Source organism: Quercus suber, unplaced genomic scaffold, assembly GCF_002906115.3.
Source record: "Quercus suber isolate HL8 unplaced genomic scaffold, Cork oak 2.0 scaffold_106, whole genome shotgun sequence".
In the NCBI taxonomy this organism is placed as follows: Eukaryota; Viridiplantae; Streptophyta; class Magnoliopsida; order Fagales; family Fagaceae; genus Quercus; species Quercus suber.
This window is the reverse complement of record NW_027069571.1, coordinates 1,475,760-1,496,924: the sequence shown is the minus strand read 5'-3', so window position 1 is coordinate 1,496,924 and position 21,165 is coordinate 1,475,760. Positions and strand designations below refer to the sequence as shown.

General features: G+C 39.0%; 2 protein-coding genes across 3 annotated transcripts; one reads left to right on the top strand and one right to left on the bottom strand.

Annotated features, from left to right (window-relative positions):
• Nucleotides 1-1,138: 1,138 nt before the first annotated feature.
• On the top strand, nucleotides 1,139-6,000 carry LOC111992256 (G-type lectin S-receptor-like serine/threonine-protein kinase At1g11300). 2 transcript variants are annotated; one of them, XM_065775202.1, is made up of 8 exons: nucleotides 1,139-2,490; nucleotides 2,915-3,091; nucleotides 3,220-3,419; nucleotides 3,641-3,851; nucleotides 3,989-4,226; nucleotides 4,310-4,457; nucleotides 5,125-5,213; nucleotides 5,314-5,516. In XM_065775202.1, exons 1-8 carry the CDS (start codon nucleotides 1,257-1,259, stop codon nucleotides 5,396-5,398), a joined length of 2,382 nt encoding a protein of 793 aa, XP_065631274.1. In that variant the 5' UTR covers nucleotides 1,139-1,256; the 3' UTR covers nucleotides 5,399-5,516. The 2 variants fall into 2 exon arrangements, with proteins under 2 accessions (XP_065631274.1, XP_065631273.1); XM_065775201.1 differs by lacking the exon at nucleotides 5,125-5,213 and having other exon boundaries at nucleotides 5,314-6,000.
• Nucleotides 6,001-17,056: 11,056 nt separating this feature from the next.
• Nucleotides 17,057-19,692, bottom strand: LOC136068256 (uncharacterized). The gene is made up of 4 exons (XM_065775169.1): nucleotides 19,138-19,692; nucleotides 18,554-19,051; nucleotides 18,073-18,484; nucleotides 17,057-17,946 (listed from the first exon to the last, which is right to left on the bottom strand). The coding sequence occupies exons 1-4, from the start codon at nucleotides 19,690-19,692 to the stop codon at nucleotides 17,057-17,059; spliced, it is 2,355 nt and encodes a 784-aa protein (XP_065631241.1).
• Between the last annotated feature and the right edge of the window lie 1,473 nt (nucleotides 19,693-21,165).

Below are 21,165 nucleotides of genomic sequence, written 5' to 3'. Positions count from 1 at the left end.
CTTCTCCTTGCACGTCATTAGTAGTTGCCATTGAGCGAGTGAGTACCATGCAACCTTTTAGTCCGGGAAACTGTGAGGGATGGCATGTTCACGTGCTGCCTCTCCGGCCTGCTTGGGGCGTGGCTGCCCTCAGGTCTCTCCTGATTCCTGTTTGGAGCGCTAGTCCCTTCCTGATCTTCTGGCCGGTTATTTAGTGCTGCATTCTTCTGGCGCAGCTGTTCCTCCAAGTCGAGGTTCTGTTTGGTGAGACGCTCCACGGCGGTACTGAGGGTCCGAACTTGTCTCTCGAGGGCAGTCGTGGGTGGTTCTTCTCCTTGCACGTCATTAGTAGTTGCCATTGAGCGAGTGAGTACCATGCAACCTTTTAGTCCGGGAAACGATAGTATGACTTAATTACTCGATTTTTCCCACAGACGGCGCCAACTGATGATTCAAGGAAATTCACCAATGAGTCGCACGATACTCCTTTCGCTCGTATATTAACCTGCACGAAACAAAGGAGAAAACCTATCGAAGGACATCGGTGTAGTGCCGGCCAAACACCCTCCGAAGGTTAAGTCAGAAAGTATTCTCACAACTCTAGAGTGCTAGAGAGGGGTTAATTATGCGTACCTTGGCTTGTAAGGGTATTGGGGCTTTTATAGTGGCGTAAGGTTGACATCCCTTTCTTGGCGCGGAAGTCTTTTCCTTATAGGACTCTCCTTGTAGAATCCTAAACGTGATGAATAGATCTCCTCCTTATACGGAAGATCTTTACCAAATATGTAAGATTTTCGGAGTCCCACTAGTGCAAGGACTCTATTTGGGCCCTTGTGAGAATGGGCCAAAATATCCCCCACGAGGGGCCTAACAGGCCCATGGACAACCAGCCCACCTTCCTTCACTCCGTCCATATCCGGCCCGTTCACATCAAATCCGTTCATTGGAGGCCCGTGCAAATGACGGACTCGCTTATTCGGACGTCCGCGGACCATATTCGACCCGTCCAATTACATAAGACATTCCAAGGTATTTTGTCCCTTTCAAAAATTATAAAATTGATTCCAGTAAAACCCAGAATTGTACGACTCTATAGTTTAGGTGAAATGTCACCATAATGATTAATGCCTTTTAATTTTCAGTGACAGGGCGAAAAGCACTGACGGTTGACCTAGTCTCCTTCCTCAATCTAACAACATGACTTTTGAGTCTCCTTCCTCTGCAATGCAAATTGCAACTGTAAATTGTGCTGCATTGCATAGCTGCCTGATACAAACATGAATAGTAGAATTGCCCCTCTTATTGCTTTCCTGCTTCTTTTTTTCTGTCTGGGTTTTCAATCCACTAATAATACTGTCTCGGATACCATCTTACCCGGCCAATCACTGACACACCCGGAGACCATTGTGTCGCCTAATGGAATCTTCGAACTTTGTTTCTTCTCTCCAGGAAATTCGACAAAGTATTACTTCGGAATACGATTCAAGAATGTTTCTGAGCCGAATGTAGTTTGGGTTGCAAACAGAAAGTACCCATTCCCTGATTCCACTGCTGCTCTCATTTTTAATCAGGATGGAGGTCTTGTAATATCTGATGGCACAATGACATACAACATGACCAACACTTCAGCTGGCAACGGTACCTATGCCAGGCTATTGGATACAGGTAATCTTATACTCACAAACAGGGTCTTGGAGCTCTTTTGGCAAAGCTTTGACAATCCTACTGATACTCTTTTGCCCGGAATGAAACTAATGGTAGATAACGCCTCATTAATATCGTGGAAAAGTAGAGAAGATCCTGCGCCTGGTCGTTTCTATCTGCAGTGGGGTTTTAATATTTATAGTACAGTCCAACCAATAATAATGGAGGGGTCTGCAGAATATTGGACTAATTTAGTCACTAGCTTTGATGTTTTGTCTTATGATTCGGGTTATGTTTCTTGGCCTCTTAACTACACTTCTCAGACTCAAATTTCGAGAATCGTGTTGGATGAATCCGGGAAGCTTAAACTTCAGTCATGGTTAGAAGATAAGAAAAAGTGGAATTCCTCATTACAGTCATCCAGGTGTGGGGTTTGCGGCAATTTTAGTGTATGCAATGAGACTGCACAAGAACCATGTAGCTGTTTGCGAGGTTTCGAACCCGTTTCTGCTGGTGCTGGGAGCAAAGGAAACGCGTCCAGTGGCTGTGTGAGGAAAACTGTTCTGCAGTGCAGTAATAATAATAGTGATATTCAAAATGATATGTTTCTTCTCATGTCTAACGTTGATTGGCTTGATAATCCGAAGCCTTTGGAGATGAGCAGTAATAAGGAGTGTCAATCATCTTGCTTGAAAAATTGTTCTTGTATTGGTTATACTTTTGAGGAAAAGTTCGGTCGCAATAGGACCAAGTCTGACTGCAAAGAATGGCATGGTTCTTTTTCATATCTGAAGCTACTATCAATTGAAGATAAAGATGGAAATGATTTCTATCTGAAACTAGCCCCCTTGGAATTGGACACCCATGGTAAGAATTATGTAAGAACTTTTGTTGGTAAAGTGAATAACTAGTTGTTCCATTTGTAATTGTATATGTTTGTGTTATTAAATTCACTCTTTCCTTCCAAGAGCCTTGTAGCTCAATTTGTACACTAGGAAGACAATCCGGGTTTAAATCTCCATACCCTACCAATAGAATTTTAAAAATAAAAAAGTCAATGTTAAAAAATTCAGTTAGGCATCCTAATGTATAACATATAAGATACTTTATCTATGTTTTACTCTTAAGCTAAATTGTCTTAATTTGGAACTGGGTCACCACCTTACATTTAGACTTATTGAGTTCCCAAGGTTTTTACGGGATAATTCTAGGCGTTGCCATATTATTTTTACTTGAGATGGTAGGCATTACCAATTTTTAGTTTATTTATTCCTCTGATTTTCTTTGACAGACCCAAGCTCAAGGAATGAATCCAACCCAGCAGCGACGCCTGGAGCAATTGATGGAGTAATGTTTGTACGAGCTAAGCAATTAGTCGCCATAGTGGCTATATCTCTGCCTCTTGCAACGCTTTTGTTAGGCCTCTTTGTCTATTGTGTATGGAAAAAACTCAGGATGACAAGCAAGGGTGAGAAAATAATTGCTGATAATGCTATTTAAGCAATCAAAATGTATATCCTTAATTATTGCCATAAATAAATAAATATATATATATATATACACTGTGTGTGTGTTTTGTAATTGTTCACTGTTCAGGTGAGGATTTGGTACAGTTAGATTTGGGCATGACCATAATGTCTGAAAATTCGGAGCTGCTGGAAGAAAATAAGCGTGGAGACATCAGGAAAAAGGAAGTCAAAATGCCATTATTCAGTTTTACAAGTGTTTCTGCTGCAACTGATAATTTCTCAGATGCAAATAAGCTTGGAGAGGGTGGTTTTGGACCTGTTTACAAGGTATGATTATCCATAAACTCAATGCTTAGGATGAGGAATGTATACAAAGGTTTACTCTTATCAACTTTACACTTGCAATGTTATCGAGAACAAACAGGCACTGCCAGTTTGTTACTGCGTCTGTTATAATCCCTACTCTATATATCTCTGACGAGTATAATTGGGCTATCCTAATTTCTTCATGGCGGCCACAAAACTAAGTTTAAGGAAAACAATTTCAGGGAATATTACTGAAAGGGGATTTGGTAGCTGTGAAAAGGCTTTCAAGAAGATCGGGCCAAGGTTGGGAGGAGCTAAAAAATGAAGCTATGCTCATAGCCAAGCTCCAACACAACAATCTTGTTAGACTTTTGGGCTGCTGCATTGAACGAGATGAAAAGATACTAGTATATGAGTATATGCCAAATAAAAGTTTGGACTTTTTCATTTTTGGTTAGTAATGTTTATACATACATACATACACATATATACACACACACACACAATATATAATTGTGATTGATTTCATGGTCGACCTTTGCATATGATCTATTAATGCGTACAACTAATTTCTCATGATTGTAAAATAGATCAAGAAAAGCGCAAGATTTTAGATTGGCAAACGCGGATTCGAGTGATTGAAGGCGTTGCACAAGGGCTTCTTTACCTTCATCAATATTCTAGATTGAGGATTATTCATAGAGACTTAAAGGCTAGCAACATTTTGTTAGATACTGAAATGAATCCGAAGATATCAGATTTTGGATTGGCAAGAATATTTGAAGGAAACGAATCACAAGCAAATACAAATAGAATTGTTGGCACTTAGTAAGTACAAACCAACATGATATGTGCTCAAACAGAGAGACAAGACACGACTACTAACATTTTAACTTGATTATGGTTTTCAGTGGTTATATGTCCCCTGAATATGCTCTAGAAGGCCTCTTCTCCATCAAGTCGGATGTTTTCAGTTTTGGTGTCTTGTTGTTAGAGATTGTGAGTGGTAGGAAGAACACTGGGTTTTATCAGACTGATTCTTTCCATCTTCTTGGATATGTGAGTATCCTATTTGCCACTATTTTTTCAAAAGTAGTTCAATATTCTTTTTACTTTTTTTAACAATTACTTCCTTTTAATTTTTTTTTTCAACAGTCCCCCAATCCCCCCCCCCCAACACACACACACTCACATACACATGCAATATCTCAAATCCTTATGAATATAGTATTTTCATGCCAAAAAAAAAAACACACACACACACACATAATAATATATTAATTTATTTGTGTTTTTCTATGAAAGGTTTTTTACATGAATCAATTATTGTTACAATACTTCATAGTCAGAATTTCATTTAGCATTCATATGAAATAATTTTTAGTTGTTAAATGGACCCCAAATTATAAAATAAATAATAATAATATAATAATAAAATTATACTCTGAACATTTATGAACCTAAAACTCAAAGTTCTAAACTTAAATAATTTTAAACTATAGATTTTATTATTTAATTATTCCAAGATCTATGATACCCTTGAGGCCTTCAGTCGAGGCAATATAGGAGTTTTGCCTATATAACTTGATCTAACTCAAGCTAAGATGGAGATTTGTTGATGTGCCTTGTGGCTTGCGCAAGGGGTTCCAGGTTCCCTTATGTCCACTATGTGCTGAACATATATTCAACTTTTTAACTAGTACTCCTTTGTGCGTGTTGTAATCAGGTATCTTATCGTGTGCTAATGTTTGATAGAGAGTGTTCTTTGGGTGATTTGGACTTTGAATTTCTTAAGAGAGCCTTTATGCCAATATTGTAATCTTCCCATCTTCATAGTGAAATTTTCTCCTTGTTGCCGCTTGTGAACATAGGTATCTTGCCTAACATTTATTATTTTCTTTCCCCGATATTGAAGGCATGGGAATTATGGACAAGTGATAGGGGATCAGACTTGGTGGATCCACTACTTGATGATGTATCCTCTGTCCGTGCGGCATTGAAATATGTTAACATAGGTCTCCTCTGTGTTCAAGAAAGCGCAGCGGATAGACCTACAATGTCTGATGTTGTCGCAATGCTTAGCAGTGAAAGTATGGCTCTACCTTATCCCAAACAACCTGCTTTCTTGAATATGAGAAGTGTGATGAAGGCAAACCCTGGTATTAGCAGGACAGAAATCTGTTCTGTGAATCATGCAACTGTTTCAATTATCGAAGGCCGGTAACATTTTTTGAATTAAAGCCATAAGCATTAGTATATCCTAGTAAATCATCCATAAACTTTCAATTTCTTTGCCTATGGCCTAACAACATTATTCAAATGTATTATGGTCTGAAACGTATCATCAAAAGATCCGTTGGTACCTGACATTCGAGAGATTAGCTTCTCGCATTTCTGAAATGAAATCAAGGTCTTTCTGTCACTTGAAAGTGGCAATGCTAATATAGGAAGCTATATTATGCTGGAGAATGTATATTTAATTTTTGTTACAACCCTACAACAAACTATTTTAGAGTGATTTTGAGTGACAGGACAATTTTGCATTTGTGTAATAAATTTTGTCTCATAAATGAATGTTGATAATCTAGAAGCTTTGCAATAATATTCAAGAGAAATGTTGTGAATAAGAATATTTTAAATTTGCAAGTTTTTATGTAATTCCTTGCTGAAAAGCTCTGTTGGGGGATAATAGTTGGGAGACTCCAAAGAGGCCTTAACATAACATATATAGTAACAATTTATCCAAAGTTTGAGAATGTGTTATGGTCAAATTATGTTTATTAATTTCTCTATTTTTTTTTCATGTGGGACTTGTTGGGAAATTGCCTCAAATTCCAATTGTGGCTTGAAAGTCAATTAGGTTTCCTAGTTGAAGAAAGAAAAATTAATTTGGGTTTCCTTTTTTAAAGAAGGAAAGACTATTCCTTGGTGTGAAGGAAGTCTATTCCTTATTAAAAGTAATATATTCCTAATCTAAGAGGGAATAGATTCTTTGTTAAAGAGGTAATGTATTCTAGTCAGAGAGAATAACAAAAGAGTCTTATAAATAGATAATGTACAAAGAATTTGATGCTTTGGCCCATGGGTCCTCCTATGGGGAGAGGGAAAATAGAGCGTGAAACCAAGAGAGAGAAAATGGATTTTCACTTGGGAGGAACGAGAGGAATGAGAGAGAAGGTATTGCTGCTTCAAGAAGATAGCCAAAGAGGAGAGAGCAAAGTGTTGCGCATTTGAAAGGGATAATTAGTGTGTGTGTGTGAGCAAAGAAAAATAAGAGAGATTTTTCTTTAGCTGAGACATATACAAGAACTATTGTAATTGATTTGATAATAGTGAAATTATTCGGAGTTTGTTAAGTGGTTTTTTTCCCTTCAAAGAAAAAGGATTTTCTACGTAAATTTTGTGTTGTTATGTGTGATTGTTAGTTTGGACTTTGGATTGTAATATTGTTGATAATATTATTTGGGACTGTTATAAAAATAATTGTCATAAATACATATTCTCTTAATTTTGAGGGGAGTTTGAACTTTTATTAGTGGACTTAGGTTTAGGGCACACCACAATTTAACAATCTGCCATAAATAATTTTTTGAGAAAGTGAACAAATGACAATTAGTATTCCTTGACAAAAGGTTCAAATATGAAAGTTTATGTATCTAAACTCTAAAGCCGACATCTAGGTATTGCTATTTTTTACTTGTAAGTTGTAACTAAAGCCATTAATTACTAGACTATCAGACTATATCAAAATCATATCTTGCTACTGTTATCAGTTTTATTAATTATCAGGAGAGTTGGATATCATGTCTTTATTTATATTTTTTTGCTGAGAAAAAAAATAGTAAATGGGGGCGATTTGAGTTGACATCTTCCACCTGAATGTGATAATAATGACACTTTATTTTGCTAGACCCGAACCTGCAGAAGCAAGGATTTGAATGAGTCATAGCAATGCATCATCAAGAACACTAGTGAGCATAAGCTGACAGCATAAAGTTATTTTCCAAACACTTTCTATTGCAGGATTCGAACCTGAGACTTTTACCTCCCAAACCTTTAAGAGTGAACCCATAATCACGGGAGCAACCACCCTAGTGATTGGATATTATGTCACATCTCAATTTGTTACTTTAATTAATACTGTAGTGCTTTACTTCTATTTCCACAAAGTATATCGGTGAAACCACCGTGAAGGAATGACCTTGAATCTTTGTTGTCTTAATTGCTATTTTTGGTATATGCATGTATAGTTGGTTTAAACTATAATGTTTATCATATGCTTAGATTTTGATTTTCTCAAAAGACTTGTTACCAGTTTTTAGTGAAGGTTACTCAGAAGCCACATTTTCATTGCTTGCCACGCATTGGAGCTAATCTGACCTAGGATCACATGCATTAGGAACCCATCTTTGAAAACAAATCTGACTCTCCTCACTACGAACAAGCCGTATATCTTGTTTCAGTTCTCTTATCTAACAATATCTTGTGATTTTGATTTGCTTTTGAGTTTTAATATGATTTGGTTTGGTATCCGACAATACAAAATTATTTTTTGTACTTTCAACGAATAACTTTTGGCCTACCAAACAAAATGATTTGTATCCGACAATGCATCTTGGACCGTGTATCAATGCATGAGAGAATTGGTCATGGAACAGAGAAACCCATTCCCACTTGAAAGTGTTCAGAGTTTAGACTTCAGAATCTCAGATTGTGCAATCCAGCAATATCATGAAATAAATATGGTCATGGACCCACCACCGGGCCTTGTAGCCTGGTGGTACCCGGTACCATGTGTATCTATGAGCTCGAAGGAGATAGCCTAGCAAAAAAAAGAAAAGAAAAAAAAGAGGTCATGGACCCATGCATATGAGCAATCAAATAAAGCAGTCCTTTGGATTTTCATATCACATATTGAGATATTACTTCTAGTCCAAAATTATTAGGCTTTATTTATTTTTCCTTTTTTTTTAATAGAAGGGGCTTATTTCGTTTTGGATGTACCAAATTATTCAAAATAAATTTTTTAACATGCTCTATAACTCTATAATTTTTTTTAAAAACCAATATAATTATTAATAAATTTAAAATAAATGAGTTTTTTTTTTTTTTTTCTGCTGAGAAATTTAAATAGTTGTGAAAATTTATATATTTTTATGTAAATGATATACATCAAAAAATTTCCTTCCAAGGTTTGATTTTAAAACATGAATAATAAAATAGGACAGAAGGACTATTTATCATAAGAAATCTCTCTTTAAAATATAAAAATTAATAAACCCAATAGTTATTTTATATATTTTTATATAAATGATATATATACATCAGATGATTTCCTTCCAAGGTTTGATTCTTAAAACATGAATAATAAAAATAGGACAGAAGGACTATTTAATATTTATCATAAGAAATCTCTCTTTAAAAGAATAAAAATTAATAAACTCAATAGATAAAATTTAAAAGTTCTTTTTTTAGAATCACTTACCATAAAAGTTAAAAGTTAAAACTATTTATTACTTGGTTAAAATAATATGATAAATCTTTATTGGGCTTTCTGTCAAGCTTAGGCCCTTTACGATGATAGTCTTTTCGGAGCTAGTTCTATAACTCAGTTTTCTTTCATTACCCATGTGAAAGGAGCAGACCTTTGAAGGTAAAGTGTGAATGAGAACTTACATGAAAGAGGAATGAAGAAAAAGGGACTGACATAAATGAAAAGGGCAAAGAACAATTAAATATTGTCGTTTGAAGAAACTTTGGTTGGATGGGAACTACAAATCAACAACTAGGTCAAGGATTTGGTCCAACGAAACTGCACAGCCAAAAAATGCTTTTGCAAATTCCCCCACTAGGGTCCTTCCTGATTGAAATTTGGGAATATATAAATAGGAAACTTTGGCAAAAATAATTTAAGAAACTTTTTATGATAAATTGAAATGTTGTAAAAAAAAAAATTTATAAAAATTTCTTAAAATGGTTTATTAATGATTTAATGTATGCCTTCCATTGCATTTTTTATTTTTATTTTTTATTTATTGAAGGGAATTTGAACCATGTTATAACAAAAATTTGCACAATTTTTGTCACAACTGGTGAGTTTTTTATTTTATTTTTATTTTTTATGTATACATGTTGAGTTGCGAGTAATGGGTAAAGTTGCATAATATTTTTTGTAATCCTAAGAGCACACACATCAATGGGTGTATAATATATATATATATATATATAATTTACATATTTTTGTATAAAAAATGACCCACATCAACTAGTGTATAATTGTGTAAGTTTATAAGTTTGTTACAATGTAAATTTACACTGACAATATTCATTTTGCAATTTTTTTTTTCTTTTTATGTATGATGAAAGAAGATAGTGGAAAGAGAGTGGATTATGATTGTTATGTGTGAAGAAAGAGAAACAATTAAAAATCAAGAAAAAATGATTTTTTTTTTTAATGAAATGNTTTAATATTTTTTTTTTTTTTTTTTTTTTTTTTTTTTTTTTTTTTTTTTTTTTTTTTTTTTTTTTTTTTTAAATCTTCTATATTATCTATTTCTTTTTACTGTAAAATAAATACTTAGAACTTAGAACTCTTATCTTTTTCAATCTACTGCAAAACGAATACTTAGAACTTAGAACACTTATCTTTTTCAATCTACGGTAAAACGAATACTTAGAACTTAGAACACTTATCTTTTTCAATCTACGATAAAACGAATACTTAGAACTTAGAACACTTATCTTGTGCACCGGCCAGCACCCTAATCCTTCCCACAGACGGCGCCAATTGTAGGGACTCAATTTGGATGGACCCTGAGTGATGGGTTTTCAGCCCAATAAGCCCAAACAATAAATTTATAGAGAGGGGTTTGACAGGACTAGGTGCTGGCCATTGATCACCATGCAAGAATCTTGTCTTATAAAAAATGTTAAGAGTTCCTTTACAACTGGGGGATTCTCCTCGGCCTGTGGCCGAGGAGGCCATAATGTTCTTTATTTTTCCCCCCTCCCCTTTTTTGCTTTACTAGCTTTTCTTTTATAGTCTTCATCTCCCTATCCCCTGCTTCCATCTGTTGATCATTTATTTGCCTTTCTTCTGGTCGTCCGTCCCATCAGAGGCCTTATCGGTACTCAAGTGGTTCACTCTAATCAACGTTATCCTGCCAAGGGGTTACCTCTCCATTAATGTGGCCAGGGGGGTTAGTTGAGTGCATTAAATGCGAGAGTGACAGCTTACTTTGGGGTTAGCCTCTCCCCAAAATCACCTTTTGTCAGGCCGAGGATAAGGTAGTCCTCGGCGTGGATTGGAAAAATAGACATTCCCCTCTCTAGTCCCAAATAGCTTGTGCTCCTCGGCATGGGCCTTGGGCCTGCTGCATGATGGGCCGAGGCTATCAGGCCTATGGGCCCCACAACTACATATAGTGAGCCTCTATCCTCACTATATTAAATTTTAACGTTGATAAAGTGTTGAGGCTGATATATGTGTATGAAAATGATAAATAGCTAAATAAGCAAAAGTAAAGTTTTTTGGATTAGTTTAGCTAAATATTTGAGGAAACTGATGGTTTTTTTTTAGAAAACTGATGTGGATGCTCTAATAGTATTAGATAAATCTCTTAAAAATTTTAGCATTTAGGGAAGTTTCTTTATTTATTTTAAACTTTTAAATCTCTAATAATTCTTTTTCGAAATTTAAAGCCCTTTTGTGGGCCGTCATTTTTAAGACCCTCAACCCCAAGGTCTATATGCGAGATTGGGCTACTGTCTTATTTGAGTTTACCTCATTTACTGTCATCTTTTGTGTTCACTCATTCACGTGAAATTCTATATGGTTCATTCATGTCTAGGTAAAAAAATGTAAAGCTTGTAAGTTAAAATCCAGCCCAAATTTGAATTTTTTTGGCCCAATGATCCAGGGCCGACCGTAGGCCCTGGTCACTTAGGCCTAGGACCCCTTAACAGAGAAAGGTCCCAAAGAGGGGAATAAGATTGCACATTATAGAAAAACTACTAAGGAGCTTGCTCATCCTCTTTTTTTTTTTTTTTTTCCACATAAATTCTTCTTGTTTTCTACTTCGTGTATAAGCTCATTCCCATATGTGACCCAGCTCCGTGTTGAATCCAAAATCTAAGCAATTCTATTATAATTTGTATTAATAGATAATAAATATATGCACATTTATAAATAAATCATAATTCAACTAGTCCACATCAAATCTCAATTTTAAAAAAAAAATATATATATATTGTAGACAAATTTGTTCAAGAAAAAAAAAAAAAAAAAGAGGACAAACCTTACATGATTTCTCTAAATAAAATACCCCACTTTTGAAGGTGATTGTCTTACTGTTATTCAGGCTTTGCTGCGCTTTGGCTCCTGTCCTTTGCTGTTTGGCCATATTATTGATGAGACAAAAAGACTTGGTGGAGTATTACGAAGTTGTATGTTCCAACATGTTAGGAGGCATGGGAATAGATTAGCTCATAGTTTAGCTAAAAAAGCAGTTTTATCTGCAAATCTTGAGGTATGGATAGAAGACTTACCCAAGGACGTGGATGTTGTTTTCCAATTGGATCTTCCTTAAGTTTGGTTTTTGTAGTTTGCCTTTTCTTTTAATAAAATTTTGCTTACCTTTTTCTCTTTTTTTTTTTTTTTTTTTTTTTTTTTTTTTTTTTTTTTTTTTTTTTAAAAAAACCCCACTTTGGGCTTACTTAAATCCTAAAAATTGATTGAATGAGTTTACCTCCACATAGATGCCAATTAGGAAAGTTACTGTTAATGATATTTTTAGGTCTATCAAATAAAAAGCATTCACATCCTACTCTTTCTATCATCTTTTAGACAAATTATTGATTATACAAATTGTAGGGTTAAGATTTGTGGCCTAAGCTCAAAACAATGAATTTGTAAAGAGTGGGTGAAAGAGCTAGATTGATTATGGAATCGACAACAATTAATCACAACCCTCAAGCACAAACCGACATGAATTTACACGTAAAGAATGGGTGTCCGAAGAGGTATATTATTGATTATGTGATGAATACAGATCTTAGGGTTACAATTAAGTTCTTTTCGTTTTCTTCTTTTTTTTCTCTCCCTCTTTCGTTAGGAGTTTCTTTCCTTTATATAACCTCCCTTCTCTTCATCTCCATCGTCCACTTGTACCTCATCCGTGAGTCTACTTGAGTATATGTCATGTCAAGTATCTCCTTTAGCTCTGTGTGAGTGGCGGTAGGTGAGGATACACTATTCAGGGGTCTTCTCCACATAAATGCGGTCAGAAAAGTTGCTGCAGAGCATTAAATACGGTGGTAGTAGCTTTCTTTTTAGATATTTATTCATCCTTATCGTCTCCAAGTACACTCAGAGCTTATCTTGATCAGGAGGAGTCTTCGGAAGATCATTTTGACCTTTTATACGCTCAATTGATCCACATTATTCGCGTCCGAGGAATAAAATCTCCTCGGACGGAAGGCGGTCTCCTCGGATGGCCACCATCCTTCTTTCTGGGGATCCTTCTTCCAGGTGGGCCTTGCCCTTACCATCTCCTTATTTTCAAATGCACAGTAATCCTCATATGGGCTCTCGGCCTACTATGTTAGATTAAACCTTTTTCCCCCCACAATAGCCCCTCAAAATTTTAATTTTTCTCTCGCATCCGAGGAGAAAGAATAAGATTTTGACCTGCCACATAAGGAAAAAGAAATAAAAATAAAGAAGTTTAAAAGAGGGAAATCGTAAATACCCTAGTTTACACGCGCGCGAGCATAGAGACAAGCGCTTCATTATTGCCCCTGTCAGTTCCGTATTCCCAAAGCATTGTATTAATTACTCCAGGCGGCGTTTTGTCTTTTGCATCCAACGATGGGTTGTTGATCCAACGGACAAGGTTCTTCTTCGGGATTTGGACGGGATGAATTACACCCTTTCACCTGTCCCCGTATATAAACCCTCAGAGGAGGTTATTTTTCCTTACTTTACACATCCTCAGAATACCCAGCGAGCTCTTTCATTCAAAACCCTTCAAGCTTCTTCGATTTTCCGTCTTCTTTTCTTCCAAGATCCACCAAGAGTCTGTTTCGAGTCCAGGGATTATTCTCCACTCTTGTTTGTGTAAGTTTCGGCACCTCTTGGTCCTTTATTTTCTTCTCGGCTAGTATTTTCTACCTTCGAAACCCATTTCCTGTCCACTGCTTCAATCATTCTCTAAGAATGGGCAAATTCCAACATCTCGTCGATAGTCCGGCGTTGATAGAGGAATTTAAGCAAAATTATGGTATACCGTGGGGGGTGAATCTGAGATAATTGCCCTCCGGAGCGGATACTAATGGTCCGAAGAGAGGGAGAGGTCGTAATCCCAATGATAGCCTTCATTGAAAGGGGAATGACCCTCTCAATGGGTTCTATCACCTTGAACTACCTTCGCAACCACAGGTTCTCTCCTGAGCAATGCACGCCCAACACCTTTAGGATACTATGAGCTATTGATGCCTTGAACCAATAGTTAGGATTAGGGCTGACCTGGCATGACCTGGCATATATGTATGAATGTCATAGCCAAAAAGGGGCAGGATACTACCTTAAATCCCGATCCGATATCGTTAGATTATTCTCCTGCCTTCCCAAATCAAATAAATGGATGAAAGACGACTATTTAATCGTCTCGGGCGCATGGCATGACGGTCTACACTGTCCGACCGAGCCAGGAGAGCCAGGTGTGACTTCCTAGACTTTAGGATTTCTAACAATAGTCTTAGGATCTTCATTCTTCATAACCTGTTTTTTATGCCATCATATTTCAATCTTCTGACCAGATCTGTTTGTTTGTTTGTCTACAGATAAGGCACATATTGCTCCTCGGCTTAGCCTTATCAACGCCCTCGCCCTTAATTATTTACTACGCTCGGAGATATTCGTGAGTGAAGACGGACAGCTCTGGTCCATCCCACTTATACTCGGCTATACGCCCAAGAAAGCAAATATCCAGCCGGCCGGCAACGCCATTACACAAGGTGATCACCGGCTTCGGCGAATAGACGTCGCTCGGTGACACTTTTTAGCGCCATACGACCTTGAGCCCGTTTCACACCCCAACCCACAAGGCATTCCATTGCTAATCCGACCAGTTCAACAAGTTCCTATCGAGCCGGTGGTTGTAGGAGAAAGGGTCGGCTCTTCATCCTCTTCGCTAAAGGAACAGATAGACAAGTTTAGATTTGAAGGGGAAGTTTCAGGGGGAGTGCAGGTAATACCCTCCACAGATTCCGAGGACGAGGCTGACAGGCAATCCAGTGTCCGCCCACCACTTTTGCTAACTACTCTCCCCGAGGACTCTTCGGAGGAAGAAGAGATGTCTGACTTAAAGCTTATGCTGAAGATAAAGGGTAAGAAGGCTGAGTCCAAGGGGACGGGGACTTCTCGACCAATGGTGAACTTACCTCCACCTCCACCCCCACCTCAGATTTCTAATCCGGTTTTGAAACCGATACCGGACCTAAAGAAAAAGAGACCTCTCGAACCTGAGGAGCGGGAGGTGGTGGTACCACCAAAGACCACAAAGCAACAGAAGGTGGTAAGTGACCACTAGAGCAAGAGGGCCTCATCCGTGGAGAGCAGGGAGGAGCCTCCTGTGGCCGACGTGCGCTGAGGGCAACGCACGTGGTCTCCCAGGCTAGAACTAGATGGTGTTCCTTTTTCCTAGGAGACCTCTGTTAGGAACTATGATGGGGGTAGAGCGGGGCTGATAGCTGAAGCTTTGGAGCAACCACTGCTCCTCCCCCGAGACATGGAGTCATACAGGCATTTCAGCCAGTATGATCTTTTCATGTCCCTGAAGAGGGACCTGGCCATGGTAAGCGTGCTTATCCAGCTCTTCGGTTCACATATTAATTTTCTATATTTTATACTAACTCTATTACTTTACTTGTTCAGATTACCCAGCAAGTCTTCGTGGCAGAAGAGTGGAACCGAAAAGCCTACGTTGAAGCCCAAGCGGAGGCCCACTCTAGGTTTGAGGCGAAAAAAGTACTAGGCAACCTAAAGGAGGAGGTCTCTCAGATCTCAGACCAGCTAAAAGGGGTGACCCAGGAAAGGGATAGCCTCAATGCTGGTCTCAGAAATGCTGAGACCCAGGCCAAAGCCCAACGCAAGCTGCTAAATGACACTCAGAACAATCTGGCATCTGAGAAAGCTCTTGTGAAGGAATTTTACGCTGAACTCCAGAAGGCCAGGGAGGCTACCAAGCAGGCTCAAAGGGACGCTTAGCTGGCCAAGGAGGCGACCGAGGCCGAAAAGAAAGCCGCCTACCAACTGGGAGTGGAGGTAACCGAAAAAGGTCTTACTGAGCAATTTGCTTCGGTCGCCCGAGACTACTGCGATATGACATGGGGCAAGGCGCTGGATGCTACTGGGGTGTCTGCTGACTCGAAACTGAGGCTGCCTAAGAGTATTTATTACGACCCAGACATCCGAGATCTTCCAGAGTCTGATCCCTCTCCTCCAACACAAATCCCAGAGGTCTCGGAGCAACCTTTGGTCAGCCAAGCTCCCCCAATCACCCTTGAGCCTCCCAAGGATTCTGGCCAGCCAGGTGATCAGAGCACCCCCGCTGAGCCACCTAAGGATATGGACGAGGGCTTGGAAAAAAAGAAAACATCCTCAAAGCCCAAGGACCAGGCCCCAGCAGAAGCTTAGACACTTAGACTTTAGTTGTTTTTTTTTTTTTTTTTTTACTCTTGTTCTCCTTCTATGTAAGGGATTGTAAACTATCCTATTTTAATCAATGAAGCAGTTTCCCTTTTACTTTTGGTGTATTTGTTGCATATCATATGACCTACTTTTGCTACAAGTAACTTCACTTTGTAATTATGGTAATGTAGGCAAACATAATCACTCTATCTTGCTGATAATATATATAACTAAAATTGATTCCGAAGAGGACAGTACATAAAGGTTACTGTTAAGTGATGAACATAACAAGTATTATAAAAGTTGGATAGATCTTTTTGCATGTACACTAGGAATGTTAGCATAGGTTAGAGTTGATATTAAACATAGTTAATAATGTCAGGCAAGATTTATTCTAAAATTAACCTTCAGTATTAATAACAGCACAAAAGTATTAACTAACTAAAAATCACCTGGTCCGAGGGTCACAGGCATGATTGGGTTTAAATTTAAATACCTAGGGAGAATAACCAAGGGGTGTTAACTAATCCAAATCATCTGGTCCAAGGACTACAAGCATGATTGGATTTAAGTTTAAACACTTAGAGAACCGATAAGGAGTGTTAACTAACCCAAATCATCTAGTCCGAGGACTATAAGCATGATTGGATTTAAGTTTAAACACTTAGAGAGCTGATAATGAGTGTTAACCAACCCAAATCATCTGGTCCGAGGACTATAGGCATGATTGGATTTAAGTTTAAACACTTAGAGAACCGATAAGGAGTGTTAACTAACCCAAATCATCTGGTCCAAGGACTATAGGCATGATTGGATTTAAGTTTAAACACTTAGAGAACAAATAAGGAGTGTTAACTAACCCAAATCATCTGATCTGAGGACTACAGGTATGATTGGATTTAAGTTTAAACACTTAGAGAACAAATAAGGATGACAAGTTATCACAGTGAACAAAGAAATGATTCGATTAATAATAGTACCTTTTGAGGTTATTTACATTCCAGGGGCGTGGTATTACATGACTATCCAAGTCCTCTAGGAAATATGCCCCAGTGCCAGCCCCTGAAGTAATACGATATGGTCCTTCCCAGTTTGGTCCTAATTTCCCCCAAGCTGGGTTTTTCGCAGTGCCAATGACTTTCCTGAGTACCAAATCACCGAGTTCTAGGGGTCTTAGCTTTACGTTGGCATCATAGCCCTGCCTGAGTTTCTGCTGGTAATGCGCCAGCCGAACCATTGCATTTTCTCTCTTTTCTTCGATCAAATCCAAGCCTGCTTCTAGGAGTTCATCATTTTTGGTCGTACTAAACGAGCTAGTTTTTAGAGTTGGGAACCCCGTCTCCAAAGGAATGACAGCTTCAGCGCCATAAGTCATCGAAAAAGGGGTTTCTCTAGTAGATCTGCGAAGCGTAGTTCTGTAAGCCCAAAGCACGTGTGGCAACTCTTCAACCCACTTGCCCTTCGCATCATCCAATCTCTTCTTTAATCCATTAACTATAACTTTGTTAACTGCTTCAGCTTGCCCATTCCCCTGAGGATAGGCAGGGGTAGAGTATCTATTCATGATTCCTAGTTCGCTACAATAACTCCGAAATGCATTACTGTCGAACTGTAAGCCGTTGTCCGAGATGAGAGTATGAGGAACTCCGAAACGAGTAATGATATTCTTCCATACAAATCCTTTCACATCTACGTCTCGGATATTGGCCAGAGGCTCAGCTTCGACCCATTTGGTGAAATAGTCTGTGCCGACCAGAAGGTATTTCCTGTTTCCTGCGGCCTTTGGGAATGGACCCACTATATCCAAACCCCACTGTGCAAACGGCCATAGACTAGATAGTGGGTTGAGGACTCCACCTGCTTGGTGTATGTTTAGCGCAAATCGCTGACATTGATCGCACTTCTTTAAATAATTATGGGCTTCTTTTTGCATGTTCGGCCACCAATACCCTTAAGTAATGGCTTGGTGGGCCAACGACCTACCTCTAGTGTGACTCCCACAAATTCCTTCATGCAACTCTTCTAGTAGCGACTCAGCCGTCTCTGGATGAATACATAACAGGTATGGTCCTGAGTAGGATCGTTTGTATAATTTTTGGTCTTCGGACAGCCAAAATCTGGTAGCCTTCCTTCGAATTTTGTCAGCCTCTCCCCGCTCTTCCAGCAAAATGTCATCTTTCAAGAATTTAATTATAGGGTCCATCCAACAGAGACTATCTCTGATCTGGTGGACTCGGACTGCATCCCCTCCTGTCCCGGTAGGCTCATGGAAATTCTCGACGAGGATAACTCTCGGCAAGTCTTGTTCCGAAGAGGTGGCTAGTGTGGCCAAAGAATCTGCATGTGCGTTACTGCTTCTAGGAACATGTAGCAAGCTGAAAAATTCAAATTTCGACTGCAAACATTTGACTCAATTCAAGTATCCTTGCATTCTTTCATCCTTCGCTTCAAACTCCCCCTGTACTTGGCCCACAACTAATCTTGAGTCCGAGAACAACTCCACTGCCTTTCCTCCCATTCTTCGGACCATAGACATTCCCATCAATAGGGCTTCATACTCTGCCTCGTTATTGGTCACACCGAAATCTAGCCTTAACGACTTTTCAATGACAATTCTCTCTGGAGATATCAAGACTAGCCCTACTCTAGAACCTTTCCGGTTTGCAGTGCCGTCTACGTACACTTCCCAGCAGGCAGGATCTTGTTGAGAAATCATGCCAACCGATTTTCCATCCATGTCTCTCTTTGTCGTTATTTCTTCTAAATTGGGCTTCGTGAACTCGGCCACTAAATCCGCAAGGATCTGCCCTTTGACTGAAGTGCGAGGCATATACTTGATATCAAAAGCTCCTAAAATAGTGCCCCACTTGGCTATCCTCCCCGTGTAGTCGGCACTTCGGAGTGGGGCAATTTTCGTGTTCCAAGTACTATTGCCAAAATAGCTTTTTTCAATGGCAAGTATCTGATCTTGGCCTCATGTAGAGACTTACTTACACAGTAAACCGGCCTTTGTATACCTTGATCCACTCTTATCAGCACTAGACTTACAGCATGGGGAACCACTGCGATATAGGCAAATAAGACCTCATCTGGTTCAGGGTTAGACATAATTGGTGGCCGAGCCAAGTAGTCTTTAAGTTGTTGGAAAGCCGAGGCACATTCTTCAGTCCATTCAAATCCCTTCCACTTGTTGATCAGCGAGAAAAAGGGTTTACATCTATCCGCGGACCTAGAGATGAATCGGTTCAAAGCAGCTACCATCCCTGTTAACTTCTGAACCTCTTTCGGATTCCGAGGAGGTTGCAGATTTTGAATAGCCTTTATCTGATCGGGATTGACCTCAATTCCCCTGTGCGTTACCATGTAACCCAAAAATTTGCCTGATCCCACACCAAATGAGCACTTCGAGGCGTTCAAGCGCAACTTATGTCTCCTTAGGGTTTCAAAAACGTTATCAAGGTCCTTCACATGCTCAGAAATAACCTTGCTTTTTACCACTATGTCGTCTATATAGACCTCAACGCTTTTGCCCAATTGTGATTCAAACATCTTGGTCATCATCCGTTGATAAGTAGAACCTGCGTTTTTCAGACCGAATGACATCACTTTATAATGGTAATTACCAATGGGGGTAACAAAAGCGGTTTTCTCTTGGTCATCTAGGGCTAACGGTATCTGATGGTAACCTTGGAAAGCATCCAAGAAACTCATCCGAGGATGGCCGACAGTAGCATCTACTAATTGATCAATTTTTGGCATAGGGAAAGGATCCTTAGGACAAGCCTTATTCAAGTCCGTGAAGTCCACACAAACTCGCCACTTTTCGCTCTTCTTCTTTACCACCACAGTATTTGCCAACCATTCGGGGTAAAAAACTTCTTTAATAGCCCCAGCATGTTTGATCTTCATCACCTCTTCTTTGACTGCATCCGCATGCTCTTTGGATGGCCGCCGAGGAGGCTGCTTCTTGGGTACACTCAGTGGGTTAACCCTCAAATGATGGCAAATGAACTCCGGATCCACTCTTGGGGCTTCATAAGTACTCCAGGCGAATACGTCAATATTTCTTTTAAAGAAATCAATTAGCTCTTCCTTCTCTGGTTGAGGTATCTGAGACCCGATTTGAAAGTATCTTTCAGGATTGTTCCCAATTAAAACCTGCACTATTGATGCCGAACCATCAATGCAATGGTTCTCCATTAAAGTTCCAGGCATCCCAAACCCAGACGCAGAAGAAGAGGCTCGTTCTTCTTCTTCTTCTTCTTCTTCTTTTTCTTCAGAAAATGAAAAGCTCAATCCGATTTCCGTAGTGGGGTTTCGCAGATCATGTCACTTTGCTGCGTTAGGCACGTCTATCTATTGTTTTAGACCAGATCATACGCAAGCTTTTACGTTCAACGTTACTTGCCCTAGTATTGGTTGGAAGGAGAGTCTGAATCTTCCTGGACGCGACCTAAACATTATCATCCTGGACGGTAAATTATATGTTTTAAGGGTTGGTGTTAAGTTTCAGGTTTTTGACCTGAACTTAGGAACATGGGAACAGTTAACCGATCCTCCATCTGATCCATCTGATATTCCCATGTTTCATAAGTGGGAAACCACTCTTCTTGAGGCCACTAAACAGATTCTTGTTACTTCAATCGTTCCTGGGACTGCAGATTCTGATGGTTGTTGTCCTGATTGTAAATTCTTGACATACAATGTCAAAGAACGTTCTTGGACAAAGCTTAACCCTTTCGTGCGCAAGCTACGTGGCGATTATCCGGTTTCTAACAGTTGGAATGATCGTGATGAACGGAGTTCGAATCGTAAAGCTGTAGCAGCTGGTAATACTCTCTACTGGGTTTGGTTCGATAGAATGGCTGCTTCGGATGATTTGGTTATGCACGCTTATGATCTAAATGAGGACGAGTGGTTCAAGGGTAGCCTGAATGTTCCCAAAGAAATTTTTGTGAAGGATGAATATCTCAGTAATAGAGATCCTCTGCGCCTTATCCACTTATGCGATCACAAATTCTGCTTTCTCTTGCAATCCTGCATCTATAAGCAACGGGACCGGATTTTCAATACTTG